The sequence below is a fragment of the Staurois parvus genome, unplaced genomic scaffold (genome assembly GCF_062004578.1).
Source record: "Staurois parvus isolate SC_StPar_1 unplaced genomic scaffold, SC_StPar_1.0 ptg001265l, whole genome shotgun sequence".
NCBI classification, from domain to species: Eukaryota; Metazoa; Chordata; class Amphibia; order Anura; family Ranidae; genus Staurois; species Staurois parvus.
Window position 1 is genome coordinate 348,559 of NW_028319061.1, and position 20,576 is coordinate 369,134.

General features: G+C 49.2%; 1 protein-coding gene across 1 annotated transcript; it reads left to right on the forward strand.

Annotated features, from left to right (window-relative positions):
• Positions 1 to 1,285: 1,285 nt before the first annotated feature.
• LOC149437713 (V-set domain containing T-cell activation inhibitor 1-like) lies at positions 1,286 to 19,827 on the forward strand. Its single transcript, XM_089660705.1, has 6 exons — positions 1,286 to 1,381; positions 1,547 to 1,612; positions 11,358 to 11,403; positions 16,086 to 16,406; positions 18,279 to 18,557; positions 19,264 to 19,827. Exons 1-6 carry the CDS (start codon positions 1,286 to 1,288, stop codon positions 19,371 to 19,373), a joined length of 918 nt encoding a protein of 305 aa, XP_089516831.1. The 3' UTR covers positions 19,374 to 19,827.
• The last annotated feature ends 749 nt before the right edge of the window (positions 19,828 to 20,576 follow it).

Below are 20,576 nucleotides of genomic sequence, written 5' to 3' on the forward strand. Positions count from 1 at the left end.
TTGGAGGAAAATAACAGTTGGGGAAATTTAGCCCTCATGCACACGTTTTTACAGTAGCTGTTTTTGGCATTTTTTTCTCCAGCCAGTAACCCCCCCCCCAGCATGTTCTCCTCGGTGTCCATACACACATAGACTGGAATCAACGTTTTTTTGGCAGCGGCGTTTTCTGGCTGAAAAAAAACCCAGAACCAGTGATTTCTAGAGGAGTTTTTTAGCTGTAAAAACGCTCTAATGTTGAAAAATGCTGTAAATGTGAAAAACCAGCATTTTTGGACATTTTTTTGAGCAAATAAAAATTTTTTTGTGGTTAAAAAAACGCAAACGCGGCTAACCACTAATGCAATAACACTAACAATTTCTGAAAAAAAATCAAAACGCCCCCCAGTGTGCATGGAGACTTACAGGTGAAGGAGGGAATCCTCTGCAGGGAGAGGGGTTGGAAGGAGCAAAACATGTGATAGAGAAAGACAGTTGGAGAAAGAAAAATTGGGAGAAAAACAGTTGGAGTAAAAAAAATAGGGAGAAAAACAGTTGGAGAAAAAAAAATAGGGAGAAAAACAGTTGGAGAAAGAAAAATAGGGAGAAAAACAATTGGAGAAAAAAAATAGGGAGAAAAACAGTTGGAGAAAGAAAAATAGGGAGAAAAACAGTTGGAGAAAAAAAAAAAGGGAGAAAAACAGTTGGAGAAAAAAAAAATAGGGAGAAAAACAGTTGGAGAAAGAAAAATAGGGAGAAAAACAGTTGGAGAAAGAAAAATAGGGAGAAAAACAGTTGGAGAAAAAAAAATAGGGAGAAAAACAGTTGGAGAAAGAAAAATAGGGAGAAAAACAGTTGGAGAAAAAAAAAAGGGAGAAAAACAGTTGGAGAAAAAAAATAGGGAGAAAAACAGTTGGAGAAAAAAAATAGGGAGAAAAACAGTTGGAGAAAGAAAAATAGGGAGAAAAACAGTTGGAGAAAAAAACATAGGTAGAAAAACAGTTGGAGAAAGAAAAATAGGGAGAAAAACAGTTGGAGAAAGAAAAATAAGGAGAAAAACAGTTGAGGAAATGACCAGTTGGAAGAAACAAAACAATTGGAGGAGTAAAAAAAAAAAACAGTTGGAGGTAAAAGTAGTTGGAAGGACAAAAAAAGGCCAAAAATAGATGAGAGAAGTGGGAAAAGGAAGTCTGGGCTGGAGTCGGGCTTTAGGTGACAGTAGGGCGCACTTCCCGATTTTGGGCAGCAGGTGGCGGAGTGCACACCAGGGAAGAGTGCTCAGCCCAACAGGAAAGAAAAAGGTGAAGGAATGGCAGTTGCTGGACAATCAGAGCGCGGGCAGCCCATTTTCAGAGACCACAGAGAGGTCTTCTGGAATGTGATAATCAGTGGACGAGTCAGACAGGTGAGTTCGCCTTAAATGGGGGGAGGGGTGGGGTGTCCGTCTCTTCACCTCTGTGCTACTTTGTATCAGATGAAAGTTCAAAGTGTTTCATGACTTTTCAGGAAATGGAAGTGAAATTTGTAGCTGGAACTGGACAGACGGGTTTATGTGAATCTCTACGAATAGTTCTGCGCATGGAGGAGGGAGGAGAACAGCTCACAGGAAGGTTCTAGGAGACGAATCGAAGAGACGGTGAGTACAGCCAATGCTCAGAAATCAGACTTGGGGGGGAGGGGGGGGTTAGTGTCCATCGCCTGACACCAACCAGGTAATACATTTATACTTTACGAATCATTATGGAGAGTTTGAAGTTTAAGTGTTCCTCAATATTGGCATCTAGTATTTCACAATTTTTAAAGCGCTCTGAATGCCAATCAAAGATCCGGTCACTAAATACAATGGTCACCTTACAGTCCTGTTCACACTTCGCTTCAGAAATGATCCCCCACGTCACTTTCTTGGTGCTTCAAAGCGTCTCCAAAGCCTCCATGTCATCCAAGTCTAGGACAATGCTGGCCAGCAGCACCTCCAGCATTTGAGGGACTTTTATTCAGCTTTAGCTTGGCTTTGGAGGTACTGAGGTATGAGATATCCCAGGATGCACTGGAAAACCAACAAAAGAACTGGTGAGACGTCATCATCAGTCACGTTCGGTCCAGGTGTATATATTCTGGGAGTGTCAGGTGCAGAGATCATCAGGAAGGTGAGTGGGGTCCGGACCGGAGCAACCAGCAGACCACACATGTGATGGGTGATGTAGGAATGTTGTAATGGAAGGTGAGCGGAGACCAGAGGGAGAGGACTAAGTGGAAGAAGATCAGCAGAGCTGAGGGAGTCAGATGTCCCCCAGATGTCCCACATGATGTGCAGCATGGGAGCAATATAAAGGGAGATGAGTGGAATGGATCAGCAGAGCTGGAGGACCAGGGCAGGGGAAACTAGCAAATGTCACACATGGTGTGCAGCATGGGAGCAATATAGATGGAGGGGAGTGGAGAGGATCAGCAGAGCTGGAGGAACGGGAAGGAGAAACTAGCAGATGTCATACATGGTGTGCAGCATGGGAGCAATATAGTGGGAGGTGAGTGGAGAGGATCGGCAAACCAGAGGATCAGCAGAGCTGGAGGACCAGGGCAAGGGAAACTAGCAGATATCACACTTGGTGTTCAGCATGGGAGCAATATAGCGGGAGGTGAGTGGAGAGGATCAGCAGAGCTGGAGGACCAGGGCAGGAGAAACTAGCAGATGTCATACAAGGTGTGCAGAATGGGAGCAATATAGAGGGAGGTGAGTGGAGAGGATCAGCAGAGCTGGAGGACCAGGGCAGGAGAAACTAGCAGATGTCACATATGGTGTGCAGCATGGAAGCAATATAGAGGGAGGTGAGTGGAGAGGATCGGCAAACCAGAGGATCAACAGAGCTGGAGGACCGGGAAGGAGAAACTAGCAGATGTCACACATGGTGTGCAGCATGGGAACAATATAGCGGGAGGTGAGTGGAGAGGATCGACAATCCAGAGGATCAGCAAAGCTGAAGAACCAAGGCAGGGGAAACTAGCAGATGTCACACATGGTGTGCCGCATGGGAGCAATATAGTGGGAGGTCAGTGGAGAGGATCAGCAGAGCTGGAGGACCAGGGCAGGAGAAACTAGCAGATGTCACACATGGTGTGCTGTATGGGAGCAATATAGCGGGAGGTTAGTGGAGAGGATCGGCAAACCAGAGGATCAGCAGAGCTTGAGGACCAGGGCAGGAGAGACTAGCAGTTGTCACACATGGTGTGCAGTATGGGAGCAATATAGAGGGAGGTGAGTGGAGAGGATCAGCAGAGCTGGAGGACCAGGGCAGGAGAAACTAGCAGATGTCACACATGGTGAGCAGTATGGGAACAATATAGCGGGAGGTGGGTGGAGAGGATCGGCAAAGCAGAGGATCAGCAGAGCTGGAGGACCCTGGCAGGGGAAACTAGCAGATGTCACATATGGTGAGCAGCCTGGGAACAATATAGCGGGAGGTGAGTGGTCAGGGTGCCCATACTGACCCGTGTCCACAGCCAAAAGTGTCTACAATGGGCACGTGAGCCTCAGAACTGGACCATGGAGCCATGGAAGAAGGTGGCCTGGTCTGTTTTCTTTTACATCATGTGGATGGCGGGGTGGGTATGCGGGGTGGGTATGCATCACTTACCTGGGGAAAAAGATGGCACCAAGATGCAGTATGGGAAGAAGACAAGCCGGTGGAGGCAGTTTGATGCTTTGGATGTTACTTGACACATATCACCTACCAAACGTTGTGGTGACCAAGTCCACCCCTTCATGGAAACCGTATTCCCTGATGGCAGTGGACTCTTTCAGCAGGATAACGCCACACTGAACAAATGGTTCAAGAATGGTTTGAGGCACACAACGAGTTTCAGGCGTTGACTTAACCGTCAAGTTCTCCAGATCTCAGTCTAACCGAACTGGATCATTGGATTTGCTGGACCAAAAGGCTGGTCCATGGAGGCACCACCTCGCAACTTACAGGACTTAAAGGGTCTGCAACTGATGGCTTGGTGCCAGATACCTTCAGAGGTCTAGTGGGGTCCATGCGGCAATGGGTCAGGGCTGTTTTGGAGGCAATAGGGGGACCTACTCAATCTTAGGTGGGTGATTATAATCTGGCTGGTCAGTGTGAGGTGACAGTGTGTCTTCTCAGACAGTGGAGGAGGAAGCAGTGCTTGATCAGTAAGTTGTATGTTAAGTGATAGCAGGAACAGAAGACTGGAGGTCAGCTTTAAGACCTGAACTGGTGGATTTCACACTCAGGGATGAACAGGGATACGTGGACAAGGTACAAGGCTTTGCTTCCGACACTGTTGTTCAGTTGTTGTCCTGAGGACAGATTCTCCCCCCTGAGCTGTGATCTCTGCAGCTCCTCCAGAGTTCCCATGGGCCTCTTGGCTGCTTCTCTGATGAATGCTCTCCTTGCCCGGCCTGTCAGTTTAGGTGGGCGGCCATGTCTTGGTAGGTTGGCAGTTGTGCCGTACTCTTTCCATTTTCGGATGATGGATTGAACAGTGCTCTGTGAGATGGTCATAGCTTGGGATATTTTTTTTATAACCTAACCCTGCTTTAAACTTCTCCACAATTTTATCCCTGACCTGTCTAGTGTGTCCCTTGGCCTTCATGATGCTGTTTGGTCACTAATGTTCTCTAACAAACCTTTTGAGGGCTTCACAGAACAGCTGGATTAATACTGAGATGACACAACACACAGGTGGACTCTATGTTCTAATTAGGTGACTTTTGAAGGCAATTGGTTCCACTAGATTTTAGTTAGGGGGCTGAACACAAATGCACTCCACACTTTTCAGATATTTATTTGTAAAAAATGTTGAAAACCATTTCTCATTTTCCTTCCACTTCACAATCATGTGCCACTTTATGTCGGTCTATCACATCCAATCCCAAATAAAATATATCAACGGTTTTGGTTGTCGTGACAAAATGTGGAAAATTTCAAGGGGCGTGAATACTTTTTCAAGGCGCTGTATCCACCAAAATGCTCCCTCACAGTGAGGTTGCCTTTACACTGCAAGGGTTGAATGCTCTTTTAGGTCTAGAGAGGCTGCAAAAAGTGACCTTCTGTTCCCTCAGACTCATACGCTCCAGTGGTGGACTGTCTATGGGTCCTGTCTATAGTGGACTGTCTATGGGGCCTGTCTATGGTGGACTGTCTATGTTCCTGTCTAGGGTGGACTGTCTATGGTGGACTGTCTATGTTCCTGTCTATGGTGGACTGTCTATGGGGCCTGTCTATGGTGGACTGTCTATGGGACCTGTCTATGGTGGACTGTCTATGGGACCTGTCTATGGTGGACTGTCTATGGGGCCTGTCTATGGTGGACTGTCTATGGGGCCTGTCCACAGCAGAGGTACTCGGAGATCTGGAATTCCTGCCAGTACGTTTAATGGCCGCAGAAATGCACGCTGGTGAAAATCTATGTGCATTGGTGCATGGACGCGAGACGGAACACGCATGTGCACTGGTGCATAGTCACGCATGCGTTAGCTCAGTTTGGTGCCAGGCGGCCTTTATGAGGAAGCCCATCACTCTCAAATTGCTGGTTGATCTCTAGCTCCCCAGTACCATTGTCCGTGTTCCCTTGCTGCTGTGATCTGCTGTTACCAATTTGGCTTGTTCCTGGACCTGTCTTCTCTGCCCGACTCCTGATCTGACCTCGGGCTTGGCTAATAGATGTTCTCACCTGCTCTCCTGATCTGACCCCGGCTTGGCTAATAGATGTTCTCACCCGCTCTCCAGATCTGACCTCAGCTTGGCTAATAGATGTTCTCACCCGCTCTCCTGATCTGACCCCGGCTTGGCTAATAGATGTTCTCACCCGCTCTCCTGATCTGACCCCGGCTTGGCTAATAGATGTTCTCACCCGCTCTCCTGATCTGACCCCGGCTTGGCTAATAGATGTTCTCACCCGCTCTCCTGATCTGACCCCGGCTTGGCTAATAGATGTTCTCACCTGCTCTCCTGATCTGACCCCGGCTTGGCTAATAGATATTCTCACCTGCTCTCCTGATCTGACCCTGGCTTAGCTAATAGATGTTCTCACCTCCTCCCCTGATCTGACCCTGGCTTAGCTAATAGATGTTCTCACCTGCTCCCCTGATCTGACCTCTGCTTGGCTAATAGATGTTCTCACCTGCTCTCCTGATCTGACCTCTGCTTGGCTAATAGATGTTCTCACCTGCTCTCCTGATCTGACCCTGGCTTGGCTAATCGATGTTCTCACCTGCTCCCCTGATCTGACCTCTGCTTGGCTAATAGATGTTCTCACTCACTCTCCTGTGCATGACACTGTCTATCCTATTGACTACGTCTGCTCCAATCTCCACCTGGCATCTAACCTTGGCTTTGAACCGACTGCTCTGTGGTCCTCTACTACCCTGAAGGCCTGCATACCTCTCATGGGCACCACCTGTCTGCAGACATCGTTCCATTGCATCAGCTGTGCTCCTGGGTGTACCTCTGACAAGCACTCCTACTGGCGACCCATGCTACTTTGAGCCTGACTCCTTCTGTCCCATATCCAGGGGAGTCTGGAACTTAGCCACAAGGGAAGCCCTCTCTCCATTGGCCTCTAACACCAGGTACGTGATAGGTGGACTGTCTATAGGAGCTATGGACTCTCTAATGCAAATTGATGACATCAGCAGGGGCGTATTTACTGTGAGGCAAACAAGGCATTTGCCTTAGGTGGTATTTTTCAGGGCCCCCTTGAAGAAGGGACACACATGAGAATGGAAACTAGACCACTAGTGAGGCACTGCATGAGCGCCGCTCCACCACATGGGATCCAAAAGAGACTGAAGGGTGCCTAGGGCAGCACAAAACCAAAATACACCACTGGACACCAGAAGATCTGCAACTGCTGGAATGTAGAGGAGAGCCTGAGAATAGGGACCTACAGCCTAGAGGAAGTCTACAGGATTGGTGAATCGGGAAGAAAAACTGCCTATTGTGGCCTCCTAGACCTAAACAAGAATATGCAGCCTGGAGCATCCTTATTGTGAGGGAGCATTTTTCCTTTCCCTGGAGTTCAACTTTAAGAGCAGACTGTGAGTGAAACGTTCTGTCCACAAAGGGTGGCTCATGGAACCCGTCCATTACACTGCGAACACAAAGGTAAAGGTCTATTCTATGATGGTTCAGGACAGAGATCTCTGGACACATTCACATTTTAGAGACAAAAAAATGAAAATCATAACTGTGACGTCACTGTATTATTTGTGTCTTTGTCCAGATCCAGAATCTGCATCCTCCCCCAAGATGGACCTCCTGGTGATGGTACGCCCAACAACCAACTTTATTTCATGCCAGGGTACTAGGTGTAATCCTAAACTCCCGTCTGTCCTGTCAGCTCCAAATCCAATCACTGTCCAAATCATGTAGACTTCACCTCCGCAACATCTCCAACCTCCGCCACATCTCCAACCTCCGCCACATCTCCAACCTCCGCCACATCTCCGACCTCCGCCACATCTCCGACCTCCGCAACATCTCCAACCTCCGCAACATCTCCAACCTCCACAACATCTCCAAGATACGCCCGTTCTTAACCACCAAAACCACTAAGCAACTTATTCACTCCCTGGTTATCTCTCACCTTGACTATTGTAACTCCCTCCTCATTGGCTGACCTCATCGCAGGCTATCCCCTCTTCAGTCTATCATGAATGCTGCTGCCAGACTCATCAATCTTACTAACCATTACACATCTGCCAATCCCTCCACTGGCATCCATTCAGTATCCTCCAACACTCTGGCAATCCCTCCACTGACCTCCATTCAGTGTCCTCCACCCTTCTCTGCGAATCCCTCCACTGACCTCCATTCAGTGTCCTCCGCCCCTCTCTGCCAATCCCTCCACTGACATCCACTCAGTGTCCTCCACCCTTCTCTGCCAATCCCTCCACTGGCCTCCACTCAGTGTCCTCCATCCCTCTCTACCAATCCCTCCACTGGCCTCCACTCAGTGTCCTCAATCCCTCTCTGCCAATCCCTCCACTGGCCTCCACTCAGTGTCCTCCATCCCTCTCTGCAAATCCCTCCACTAACCTCCACTCAGTGTTCTCCACCCCTCTCTGCCAGTCCCTCCACTCAGTGTCCTCCACCCCTCTCTGCCAATCCCTCCACTCAGTGTCCTCCATCCCTCTCTGCAAATCCCTCCACTAACCTCCACTCAGTGTTCTCCACCCCTCTCTGCCAATCCCTCCACTCAGTGTCCTCCATCCCTCTCTGCAAATCCCTCCACTAACCTCCACTCAGTGTTCTCCACCCCTCTCTGCCAGTCCCTCCACTCAGTGTCCTCCACCCCTCTCTGCCAATCCACTGGCTTCCCATTGCCTAACGAAAAAAATTAAATACATTAACAATAACATATAAAGCCATTTTTAACTCCGCCCCAAATTACATCACCAATCTTGTCTCCAAACATCACCCAAACCGCCCTCTCCGCTCCTCCCACAACCTCCTACTCTCTAGCTCCCTTGTCTCCTCCTCCCATGCTCGTCTCCAGGACTTCTCCAGAGCTTCCCCCATCCTCTGGAATTCTCTACCCAAACTTATCAGACTATCGCCTACTCTGCTCACTTTTAGGTGATCCCTGAAAACCGATCTCTTCAGGGAAGCCTATCCTGCCCTCAGCTAATAATGGAATCTTCTACTCCTCCTACCAGCCCATCCCCCACAGTTACTACCTTTTGTACCACCAGCCCCTCCCTCTTAGATTGTAAGCTCCCAGGATCAGGCCCTCCTAATGATCTTGTATTGAACTGTATTGGTGCTGTATTGTCTCCCTTTATATTGTACAGCGCTGAGCAAACTGTTGGCGCCATAAATCCTGTATAATAATAATTTCATCCATCGTGCTAACTCGACATCTGGCCCACAGTTCAGGTGTTCTGTGTGCGGTCCATATCCACGTGTAGACCATACCGTACAGATATGTTGAAGGTTCGAAGTGGTTTCGTCTGCATCTGTCAACCATAACCTTGGTATTAAAATTTGAAGCCAGAAAAGCCTTTTTTCCTAAAAGTGATCAGAGTAGCTGAATAGCCGCTGGATCACTTATAGAAGCAGCCTGGGAAGCCCGGGATCCGATATGGCATGGGCATAGAGGTGAAAAGAGACCAGATCATCTCTGCTCACTTCCGGATGAGGGCTGATGTAAACACTGTTTTTTTTTGAGGGGGGGGGGGCATCAGATCAATTTTTTTTTTTGATCCTGATGCTTTCAAGGGTAGAGGATAGTTTGGGGACCCCAAATTTCTCCATAAAAAGGACCTGTCATGCTTTATTGTTATCACAAGGGATGTTTGCATTTCTTGTGATAGCAATAAAAGTGATTTAGAACAAAATTTTTAAAAAAATAAAATAAAATCAATAATAATAATAAAAACCTGCTCACGTAGGTTGCGTCCGCAAATGTAAACAGTGTTCGCACAACAAACGCGAGGTATTGGCGCGAAAGCAATAATTCTAGCGCTGAACCTTCTTTGAAACTCTAATCTGAGCTACTAGCCAGGCCTTAAGGGTTACTTGCCACCAGTTGTCCCACCCAACCCCTAACCTGCCCCGCCCCTAAACACGCCCTCATAATTATCTCATGAAATGACACTGTTCAATGTTTTATGCCGAATAAAGTTACAAAAATAAATATATACCCCCCCCTTCACACACAGCCCACCCTCAACAGCCATGTCCTCTACCCCCCCTCACACCCCCCACAGCCATGTACTCTACCCCACTTCACACCCGCACAGCCATGTCCTCTGCACCCCTTCACACCCCCCACAGCCATGTACTCTGCACCCCTTCACACACACCCACAGCCATGTCCTCTGCACCAGAGGTGGACTGACCATTTGGAAACTCGGGCACTGCCCGAGGGCCCAGGGTCAGTAGGGGGCCCTATGAGATGCCCCTGGTACCTTTTTCATAGGCTTTTTTGAGTTTGGGCAAGGACTCAGGGGCCCCATGATCTCCTATTGAGAGCCCAGGGTCAGTAGGGGGCCCCACGAGATGCCCCTGGTACCTTTTTCATAGGTTTTTTTGAGTTTGGGCAAAGACACAGGGGCCCCATGATCCCCTATTGCCCGGGGGCCCCATGAGTTGTCAGTCCGCCCCTGCTCTGCACCCCTTCACAACTCTCCCCCCCACAGCTATGCCTTCTACCCCCCCTTCACACCTCTCTACAGCCATGTCCTCTACTCCCTTTCACACCCCCCCACAGCCACGTACTCTGCATCCCTTCGCACACCCCCACAGCCACTTCTTCAACACCCCCCCTCCACAGCCACACCTTCTACCCCCCTTCACATCCCCCTCCCTCCACAGCCATGTCCTCTGCCCCACTTCACACACAGCCCACCCTCCACAGCTATGTCCCCTACCCCCCTTCACACCTCCCCCCCTCCACAGCCATGTATTCTATCCCCCTTCACACACCCCCACAGCCATGTCCTCTGCAACTCTTTACAACTCTCCCCCCCCCCCACAGCCATGCCTTCTACCCCCCTTCACATCCCCCTCCCCCCCACATCCACGTCCTCTGCCCCCTTCACAATTTTTGACTGTAGGTAGTAGATTAGTATCAGAGAAGTTAGCAGGTATAGTATTAGTGTCAAGTCCCTGGATATTGACATCACCTCCTGGGAAACCCTGGCACAAGATCCATCGACATGGCGCACGTTGATCCACCAGGGCTGCTGGGAAACCCTGGCACAAGATCCATCGACATGGCGCACGTTGATCCACCAGGGCTGCTGGGAAACCCTGGCACAAGATCCATCGACATGGCGCACGTTGATCCACCAGGGCTGCTGGGAAACCCTGGCACAAGATCCATCGACATGGCGCACGTTGATCCACCAGGGCTGCTGGGAAACCCTGGCACAAGATCCATCGACATGGCGCACGTTGATCCACCAAGGCTGCCAGACACTTGAGGAGAGAATAAAAACCATAGCACAAGAGAAGCGAGTGATCCACAAAGACAGATCTGCAAATTCTGCAACAGTGGTGCCCACATATGTCTGCCCAACATGTGGCAGAACATTTCGTGCCCGTATAGGCCTTACCAGCCACCTATGGACACTCCGTGGACAGCCCAAAACCTATGAGATGTCAAGGTCCTCTTCGAACACAATGGACGAACATCATCATCATGGTTACTGGATTTAGCAGGTTTGGATCAGATAATTAACAGAGATGTTTCTGTTTGTTCTCTGGTAAGCCCCCTTGCAGGTCGCCAAGGTCTCAAGGAGGGATCTAACTCTGAACGCTAGAACTTTAGCGTGACAATCATGATAAGATCGATAGATTGGCCGTCACCTGTAGAGGTGATGATGAATAAATCTCTTTTCTTCTTGTTTTCAGTTGCTGTGTGTGGGAAGTACCACCATCCAGTCTGTGGGGGCTCCAGGTAACGATCCCCAGTATACACAAACTCATTTTGTATGTCTCTCTAACTCTTTCCATGAATGGTTCACCCAACTAGACAGGATTGAGTGTCTGACAGACATTAATAGCCCGTCTAGACCAGTTCTTAAAGGAGAAGTATGGCCAAAGCAGGCAGCAAGGTCTATCCGCTTCACCATGCCCTGGCACTATTTATTTGATTTATTTTTCTCTGACGTTGATCACTTTGCACTTGTGTCTTTGTTTCTTTCACTTGGATGGAGGGTGTGGGTCCTGCGGCAAAGTCTAGAGGGGAGGATGTGTGGCCATCAGGTTCTTTCCTGCCCCTGTCAGGAGTCTCGTGCCTGGGAAAGAAGGGTCAAGTCCTACTTTTTTGGGAGGTGGACTAGAGACATACCCTTAAAGCGGTAGTAAAGTGGAGAAACAAAAAAAAAAAAGATCTCCCCCCTGCAGGCCAATGTATCGCATACTAGCACATTGAGATTATGAGAGACCTAACTTAAAATGAAGCCCTCTAATGGCACTGTTACTGCTGACAGGGCTTCCATCTTCACCTGGTCTTCCTGTTGGGTTCGCAGGCTCCGGCTGCTTGAATGTCCAAGCCGTGATGATGTCGCTCCTACTCATGCACATGGGAGTCACGTACACAACACAGCGCTCTGAAGGGATGGCATGAGTATGCAGTCTATTCAGAGCTGCTCACTGGGATATCCCCCAAACAGCGCATGTTTAGGGGATTTTCATATTACCTACAGGGAAGCTTTATCATACACGCACACAGTTTTTGAAGGAAATCAGCAGGTAGGTTGTCCTATGTACATCTTGGAGAACCCAGATCTTCTGTGGATGTCGGCTGCCTCCAATCCTTCTGTCTCTTTATGTCATCACAGACAGACCCCCGTGATGGGGAGATCAGGGCTCTGTGGGGGCCAAACCATCACTTCCTGGTTGTCCTGCTGCAGAACAAATTTGGGGCTAGTCACACTCCTCCCTGATGGTATGGCATGATGGATAAGTATCTGCCTGTATTTCTCAGCATTAATCTGGCAACGTTGAGAAGTGTAGATGCAGTGGTCGGGTAACGTTGAGGAGCGTAGACACAGTGGTCGGATAACATTGAGGAGTGTAGACGCAGTGGTCGGGTAACATTGAGGAGTGTAGACGCAGTGGTCGGGTAACGTTGAAGAGCGTAGACACAGTGGTCGGGTAACATTAAGGAATGTAGACGCAGTGGTCGGGTAACATTGAGGAGTGTAGACGCAGTGGTCGGGTAACATTGAGGAGTGTAGAAGCAGTGGTCGGGTAACATTGAGGAGCATAGACTCAGTGGTTGGGTAATGTTGAGGAGCGTAGACGCAGTGGTTGGGTAATGTTGAGGAGTGTAGACGCAGTGGTCGGGTAAAGTTGAGGAGGGTAGATGCAGTGGTCGGGTAACGTTGAAGAGGGTAGACTCAGTGGTTGGGTAACGTTGAGGAGTGTAGACGCAGTGGACGGGTAACGTTGAGGAGGGTAGATGCAGTGGACGGGTAACATTGAGGAGGGTAGACTCAGTGGTTGGGTAACGTTGAGGAGTGTAGACACAGTGGTGGGGTAATGCTGAGGAGTGTAGACGCAGTGGACGGGTAACATTGAGGAGGGTAGACACAGTGGACGGGTAACGTTGAGGAGCGTAGATGCAGTAGTCGGCTAATGATGAGGAGCGTAGACGCAGTGGTTGGGTAATGTTGAGTGTAGACGCAGTGATTAGTAACGTTGAGGAGTGTAGACGCAGTGGTTGGGTAACATTGAGTGTAGACGCAGTGGTTAGTAACGTTGAGGAGTGTAGACGCAGTGGTTAGTAACGTTGAGGAGTGTAGACGCAGTGGTTGGGTAACGTTGAGGAACGTAGACACAGTGGTTGGATAACGTTGAGGAGTGTAGACGCAGTGGTCGGGTAACGTTGAGGAGTGTAGACGCAGTGGTCGGGTAATGTTGAGGAGTGTAGACGCAGTGGTCAGGTAACGTTGAGGAGTGTAGACGCAGTGGTTGTGTAACGTTGAGGAACGTAGACACAGTGGTTGGGTAACGTTGAGGAACGTAGACACAGTGGTTGGGTAACGTTGAGAAGTGTAGACGCAGTGGTTGGGTAACGTTGAGGAGTGTAGACGCAGTGGTTGGGTAACGTTGAGGAGTGTAGACGCAGTGGTTGGGTAACGTTGAGGAGTGTAGATGCAGTGGTTGGGTAACGTTGAGGAACGTAGACACAGTGGTTGGGTAATGTTGAGGAACGTAGACACAGTGGTTGGGTAACGTTGAGGAGTGTAGATGCAGTGGTTGGGTAACGTTGAGGAGTGTAGACGCAGTGGTTAGGTAACGTTGAGGAACGTAGACACAGTGGTTGGGTAACGTTGAGGAGTGTAGATGCAGTGGTTGGGTAACGTTGAGGAGTGTAGACGCAGTGGTTGGGTAACGTTGAGGAGTGTAGATGCAGTGGTTGGGTAACGTTGAGGAACGTAGACACAGTGGTTGGGTAATGTTGAGGAACGTAGACACAGTGGTTGGGTAACGTTGAGGAGTGTAGACGCAGTGGTTGGGTAACGTTGAGGAGTGTAGACGCAGTGGTTGGGTAACGTTGAGGAACGTAGACACAGTGGTTGGGTAACGTTGAGGAGTGTAGACACAATGGTTGGGTAACGTTGAGGAGTGTAGACACAATGGTTGGGTAACGTTGAGGAACGTAGACACAGTGGTTGGGTAACGTTGAGGAGTGTAGTCCCGGAAGGATTAGAGACATCCACAGAAGATCTGGGCTTAGTCCTCCGAGATGTACAGAGAACAACCGACCTGCCGAGTTCCTTCACTGGATGCAAGTCTACCTAGGAGGCAGAGGGCGGTCACCCCAAATATTGATTGGATTTGGATTTCTTTTCATTTACTTCCCATTTTATTAATTGATAAAAAAATAAGCTATTAACACTTTGATTTCTGAAAGCATTTTTTCTTGACACTATTTTTTCACACCTGCCTAAAACTTTTGCATACTACTGTATACGTATAAGGGGAAGATGTTGGCTCAGAGATACCACAATCATGCAGTTCTTGGCTGTGTTCACAAATATCTGACACAAATCAGCCCCTTCTGCAGCCTCCCACTATGTGACTTGCTACAGAATTACAATGTACAGTCTGATCACTGGGGGAGGGGAGACTGAGGAAATGCCTCCTCCTCCTTCTACAAAGTTACAATGTACAGTCTGATCGCCATGGGAGGGGAGACTGAGGAAATTCTTCCTCCTGCCTGGAGCACTGATGACATCATCTTAACCTAGGCAGAGTCACTGACTGGAGAACAGCTTTTTAACAGTAAGGTTTTCTGATAAAAATTAAGCTGTGGTTTTATTTTTTAGCATACACGGCTCAAAAAAATGAAAAGAAGACTTTGTAATCAGAGTGCAGCTTTGGTGTTAATGAAATTAATAGGTGCACTAGATGGGGAGCAATGAGACGACCCCCAAAACAGGAATGGTTTTACTGGTGGAGGCTACTGATATTTTTCCCTACTCATCTTTTCTGACAGTTCAGTGTCACTACTGGTAGCATGAGGCCATACCTGGACCCTACAGAGGTTGCACAGGCAGTCCAACTCCTCCAGGATGGCACATCCGTACGTGCCATTGCCAGAAGGTTTGCTGTGTCTCCCAGCACAGTCTCAAGAGTATGGAGGAGATTCCAGGAGACGAGAGCATGGAGGAGATTCCAGGAGACAAGCAGTTCCTCTAGGAGAGCTGGGCCATAGAAGGTCCTTAACCAATCAGCAGGACCGGTATCTGCTCCTTTGTGCAAGGAGGAACAGGAGGAGCCCTGCCAGAGCCCTACAAAATGACCTCCAGCAGGCCACTGGTGTGAATGTCTCTGACCAAACAATCAGAAACAGACTTCATGAGGGTGGCCTGAGGGCCCGACGTCCTCTAGTGGGCCCTGTGCTCACTGCCCGGCACCATGGAGCTGGATTGGCATTTGCCATTGAACCCCAGAATTGGCGGGTCCACCACTGGCGCCCTGTGCTTTTCACAGCTGAGAGCAGGTTCCCCCTGAGCACATGTGACAGACATGAAAGGGTCTGGAGAAGCTGTGGAGAACGTTCTGCTGCCTGTAACATGGTTCAGCATGACCATTGTGGTGGTGGGTCAGTGATGGTCTGGGGAGGCATCTCCATGGAGGGACACACAGACCTCTACAGGCTAGACAATGGCACCCTGACTGCCATTAGGTATGGGGATGAAATCCTTGGACCCACTGTCAGACCCTACGCTGGTGCAGTGGATCCTGGGTTCCTCCTGGTGCAGTGGGTCCTGGGTTCCTCCTGGTGCACCACAATGCCCGGCCTCATGTGGCGAGAGTATGAACAATGACATTTCAGCAAAATGGACTCGCCTGTTGCAACATTTTTTTACTTTGATTTTCAGGGTGTCTTTGAATTCAGTCCTCTGTAGGTCGATCATTTTCATTTCCATCAAACGATGGGGCGTCCTTACGTTCCTCACCCATCACCCCGTCCATATCAGGATAGATATCCAACAGATTTTCCCTATTGAGAGCTGATTTCAAAGTGTTCCTTTTTCTTGAGCAGTGTATTTTATTTGCTTCATACAGACTTGTAAAGTTCTAGGCCTCACATCTCTGAACTTTTCTCTGTCCTCCTCCCAGTGTCCACCTATCTGTACGGAACTGTCCAGCTACCGTGCTCCTTCCCCTTTGTACAAGGACCGGAAGGCCTGACAGTGGTTTGGGAAAAGGTTGGATCTGATGGAAGCAAATTGCTGGTTTACAAGTTCATGGGCGGCAAAGACCTTCTCAGTGACCAGGATTCGCAGTTCAGAGGGCGCACAGAACTCTCCAAAAAGTTTATGCTGGGGAACCTGAACCTGACTCTGAGGGACGTGACCTTCCAGGATGAGGGGACATATATCTGCAAGGCCGCCCATAAGAAGGGCGATGGAGATCTGACATTGAACCTGGCGATCAGCGGTGAGGACACACAGTACATAATGGCTTTGGTTTTCCTCCTAATTTCCATGCATGCCAAGTCCCAGATGTGCCAGGACAGTCCCATTTCTTGGTCCTCTGTTCTGCTGATGCTGTGTCCTGGACCATGTTCACGGATCACAGCGTCACCCCTATGTAGGTTGATGCTAACTATAAAAGTAATAGTTGTGGGGGGCCACCTGCTCACAGCCCCAGGGCCCTCCATGAATGTCTCTTTATTTAGAGGCGGGGCCTGAGTTAGATTTGGTGGGCAGTCCCTGAATATTTGGAGGTGGGGTGTGGGTGAGACCAACCCATAAAGTGAGTGTGATTTGAGCATGTCCACCCAGAAAGTGGACATGCTCAAATGCAGAGGAGAAGCAGCTTTCAGCTGCTGCAGAGAGAGAGCCATACAGGGGATTGGTTCCAGTAACCCTTCTCCCCCCCCCCCCCATTCCCTGTTATGGTGATTACCCTCTCTGCCAAAATCTGATTCTCCCAGCTGCCTGGGCCCCCCTGCTGGCCTGTACCCAGTAAAGGAGGACTGGTGGTACCCCCTTGTCCTGGTGCTGTTGGGAGGAATGATGGGCAATTTTAGGAGGTTTTCTTTTGGCAAATCTAAGTAATTTCTGAGCTATAAGGGAAGTTTAGTCAGACTCATTTTAACCCCTTAGCAGCCATAGTGCATCTGACTAGCTGTCTGGTGGTATTGACTAGGCAGCAGTATTGCCACCAGATCACTTCCACGAACCCCTGGTAATATTCTCCTGTGTGATAAAAAATAAGTGTAGCACCCTTCTAGTCAGCTAGGGGGAGCTAGACTCTGATTTAGGGCTGAATAGCAGCCTGGGTGTGATAGCTAGCGGGGATCAAATTGCAGTCAGAGCTGAGAGTCTTTGAAGACCAGTTCTCTGGAATTTTCCCTTGCTCTAGATCTTTGGAGAAAGATTTAGAAGCAGTGGGCGGATCTGAGGAGTGGCTGGTCTGTACTCTTAGAGGATCCTGGCCAATCTCCAACAGGAGGCTTAGCAAGGGACCAGGACAAACGTTTGAGAGTAAAAGAGCCTGCTCAACTGCAGGAGAGTTCAGGTGGAAGATGGAGTGAGAGGCTGAGATGCAGGAGCCTGTGAGGGGGCCCGGAGGAGAGGGGCCTACCTACAGGCTGGATCCAAAAAAGAGGATTGCTAAACCTCACCAGTCCCCTGAAAGAGAACCACCTGTAGAACCAGGAAAGGAGCCAGTCCAGTAGAAGGCCTAAAGGCAGTCACCAACCCAACAAGCCTGCAAGAGAAGAATAGTGAGTACTCCTACAACCCCTGGACTGGAATACAGGAGAGGGCATTTGGGTGGGAAACCTAACTGGTCCCCAACTGGACTGTGCTTCAATGCTCAAGACTCTGGATCCCCTTTGTCCGGGATTCCTCCAGATTGAAGGAGCTTCTGGGATCTGGGGTGGCTAGCTCTCAAGAAGAGGATTTTGTTGTTAGTTTAGGAAGTTGTCCTCGGTTTCTCAGTTCCATTGGACATCCCGTATACCCCTTACCCTATCTCAGTTCTAAATCCCCTAATAAAACTTTAAAAACAGCTCAAGGACTGGTCACCAACTCCAGAATGCAAGTCTATGTGGAAATGCTTGTTGCCTGGCTGTGCAGGACTATAGGGGGACCCAAAACTTCCGCCACTCCTAAGGGGTTAGCGCTACGTAGATTACGTGAGAAAAAGAGTGGAGAATTTCTGTTCTTGAAGCTGAAGGACTTTGTCAGGAGAAGCAGCAGTGACTTTCCCTGACTTCTCAGATCAATTTTAGTTATTCAATATAAATACAATGTATCTCTTTCAGGTCAGCTTCAGTTTCAACCACATTTTTTTTTTCAGGTTTAAATGTAACGGAACCCGCCATTATCTTCACCTACATAGAGGGGGATCAGTATCTGCGCTGCCTGAGCTCCGGGGTGTTTCGGCATCTGAAGGTCAGCTGGTACGATATACAGAACACAGACCTATCAAAGAACGCCACGAGAAATGTTACAGATCTCGGAGACGGGAGGCAGATGGTGGAATCCATACTGACCATGGATGCGATGCCAAACCAAGCCTACTTCTGTCAGATCCAGGAAGGGAGACTGAGGAGAACCGTCCGCGCTCTGATCTCTGGTAGGAATTCGAGATGAACCCTGTCTTGGATAGTCTTGGATAAGAGGGAACGTGGCCTTTTGGTCAGGTTCTCCCCCATCTCATGGGTTCTCCCCTTGGGGGGAGCTCCACCTAGTACTTGAGTAGTCCTTGGTCCCCCGAAGAAAGGGGTCTGCCCAGTTTTGGCTGGGTGGACCATGTGTACCCCAGTCCCTATCAGGACCCTTGCGCCTTGGGGGATCATGGCCAGGGACCTTTCTCTTTCTTTGTAAAGCATTTGTACACCCTGTGCACTTTTTTGTGTTTTTTTTCTTTTAGTGTGCTCACCTTTTTGGGGTTTTTTGGACCTTGGAGCTTCCAAAAAAAAAAGAAAAAACTCAGTTGGGTGCAGGGAGGAAAAGGAACTGGAGGGACCTGGAGTTTGATGTTGAAGGAAAACTCAAGACCAGAAATGTCTATTTGGGATGCATTGGGGAAGTGCAGTGTGGGGAAATCTCCCTTGCAGGGATATGGAGAGCAATGAAAATCTGCTGAGGCTATAACCCCTTCTCCTGGGGTTGGACTGGCAGCCGGCTACTGGCGCACACTTGCTCCAGTACACAAAGGACGTGCGTTTAGTGCCCTGGGATGGGAGGAGTTGGAGAGATGGTCCATGCGTTGCTGGCCGGTAGTTGTTTCTTTTTCCAATGTGTGATTTCAGCTGTCAAGGTTGTTCTTTGTGTTGCAGATGGAAGCACACCGATCGTTCTCCAAACTCTTCACAGCTCCGCCGCCTGGATCTCAGCCTGGAAGATGATCCCCGCGCTCCTCGCCTGCACCGCCGTCAGGATTGTGTGATCATCGGACACAAGAACATTTCACATCGTCTGCAGGAATTCATTGTATTTCCACAATGGCAGACATCTTATATTATTATTATTATTATAGAGGATTTATGGCGCCAACAGTTTGCTCAGCGCTTTACTATATAAGGGGGGCAGTACAGCACCAATACAGATCAATACAAGAGGGAAAGGAGGGCCTGATCCTGGGAGCTTACACTCTAAGAGGGAGGGGCTGGTGGTACAGGATATCATCTCCTTCATATTGGTTACATGTCTCCATTCACGTAGCATAACCGAAAAACTTCAAAACTGCAGCTGATGATCTTTTGTGGAACTTCCAGCAAGGAAAAATTCGACTTATTTCTCTTTGTTATGAGGGCGGCTGGGAAGCTGTGCTGGAAGGGCCGGATCTAGCCTATCTGGTTTGGGGGTGCAGTAATAAAAAGTCAGGGGGCACAATGCCTACACTCTGTGTGAGTCACTGAGATTCTGTCACATATTGTCATGACCTGGGAAACACTAATATGTATCAAGCTGACACAGAACCGGTCCTCCTTATATTAGATGTCCCTATCAGAGTCCCTCTTTAAATTAGGTGTCCCCATCAGACTACCCCATTACATCAGGTGTCCCCATCAGAGAATCCCCCTTACATCAGGTGTCCCCATCAGAGTATCTCCTTACATCAGATGTCCCCATCAGAGTGCCCCCTTACATCAGGTGTCTCCATCAAAGTGCCCCCTTACATCAGGTGTCCCCATCAGAGTGCCCCCATCAGAGTGCCCCCTTACATCAGGTGTCCCCATCAGAGGGCCCCCTTACATCAGGTGTCCCCATCAGAGTTCCCCCTTACATCAGGTGTCCAATCAGAGTACCCCCATACATCAGGTGTCCCATCAGAGTGCCCCCATACATCAGGTGTCCCCTTCAGAGTGCCCTATTACATCAGGTGTCCCATCAGAGTGCCCCCTTACATCAGGTGTCCCCATCAGATTGCACCCTTATATCAGGTGTCCCATCAGAGTGCCCCCTTACATCAGGTGTCTCCATCAGAGTACCCCCTTACATCAGGTGTCCCCATCAGAGTGCCCCTTTACATCAGGTGTCCCCATCAGAGTGCTCCCCATACATCAGATGTCCCCATCAGAGTGCCTCCATACATCAGGTGTCCCCATCAGAATGCACCCTTATATCAGGTGTCCCATCAGAGTCCCCA

What these genes read in the sequence shown, in the direction of transcription:
- LOC149437713 (XM_089660705.1), top strand. Translation starts at nt 1,286, where the DNA reads ATGGCAGTTGCTGGACAATCAGAGCGCGGGCAGCCCATTTTCAGAGAC. An exon ending in GGAGACGAATCGAAGAGACG is followed by an intron (nt 1,613 to 11,357) that starts GTGAGTACAGCC and finishes TCTTGTTTTCAG; the next exon opens with TTGCTGTGTGTGGGAAGTAC. An exon ending in ATTGAACCTGGCGATCAGCG is followed by an intron (nt 16,407 to 18,278) that starts GTGAGGACACAC and finishes TTTTTTTTTCAG; the next exon opens with GTTTAAATGTAACGGAACCC.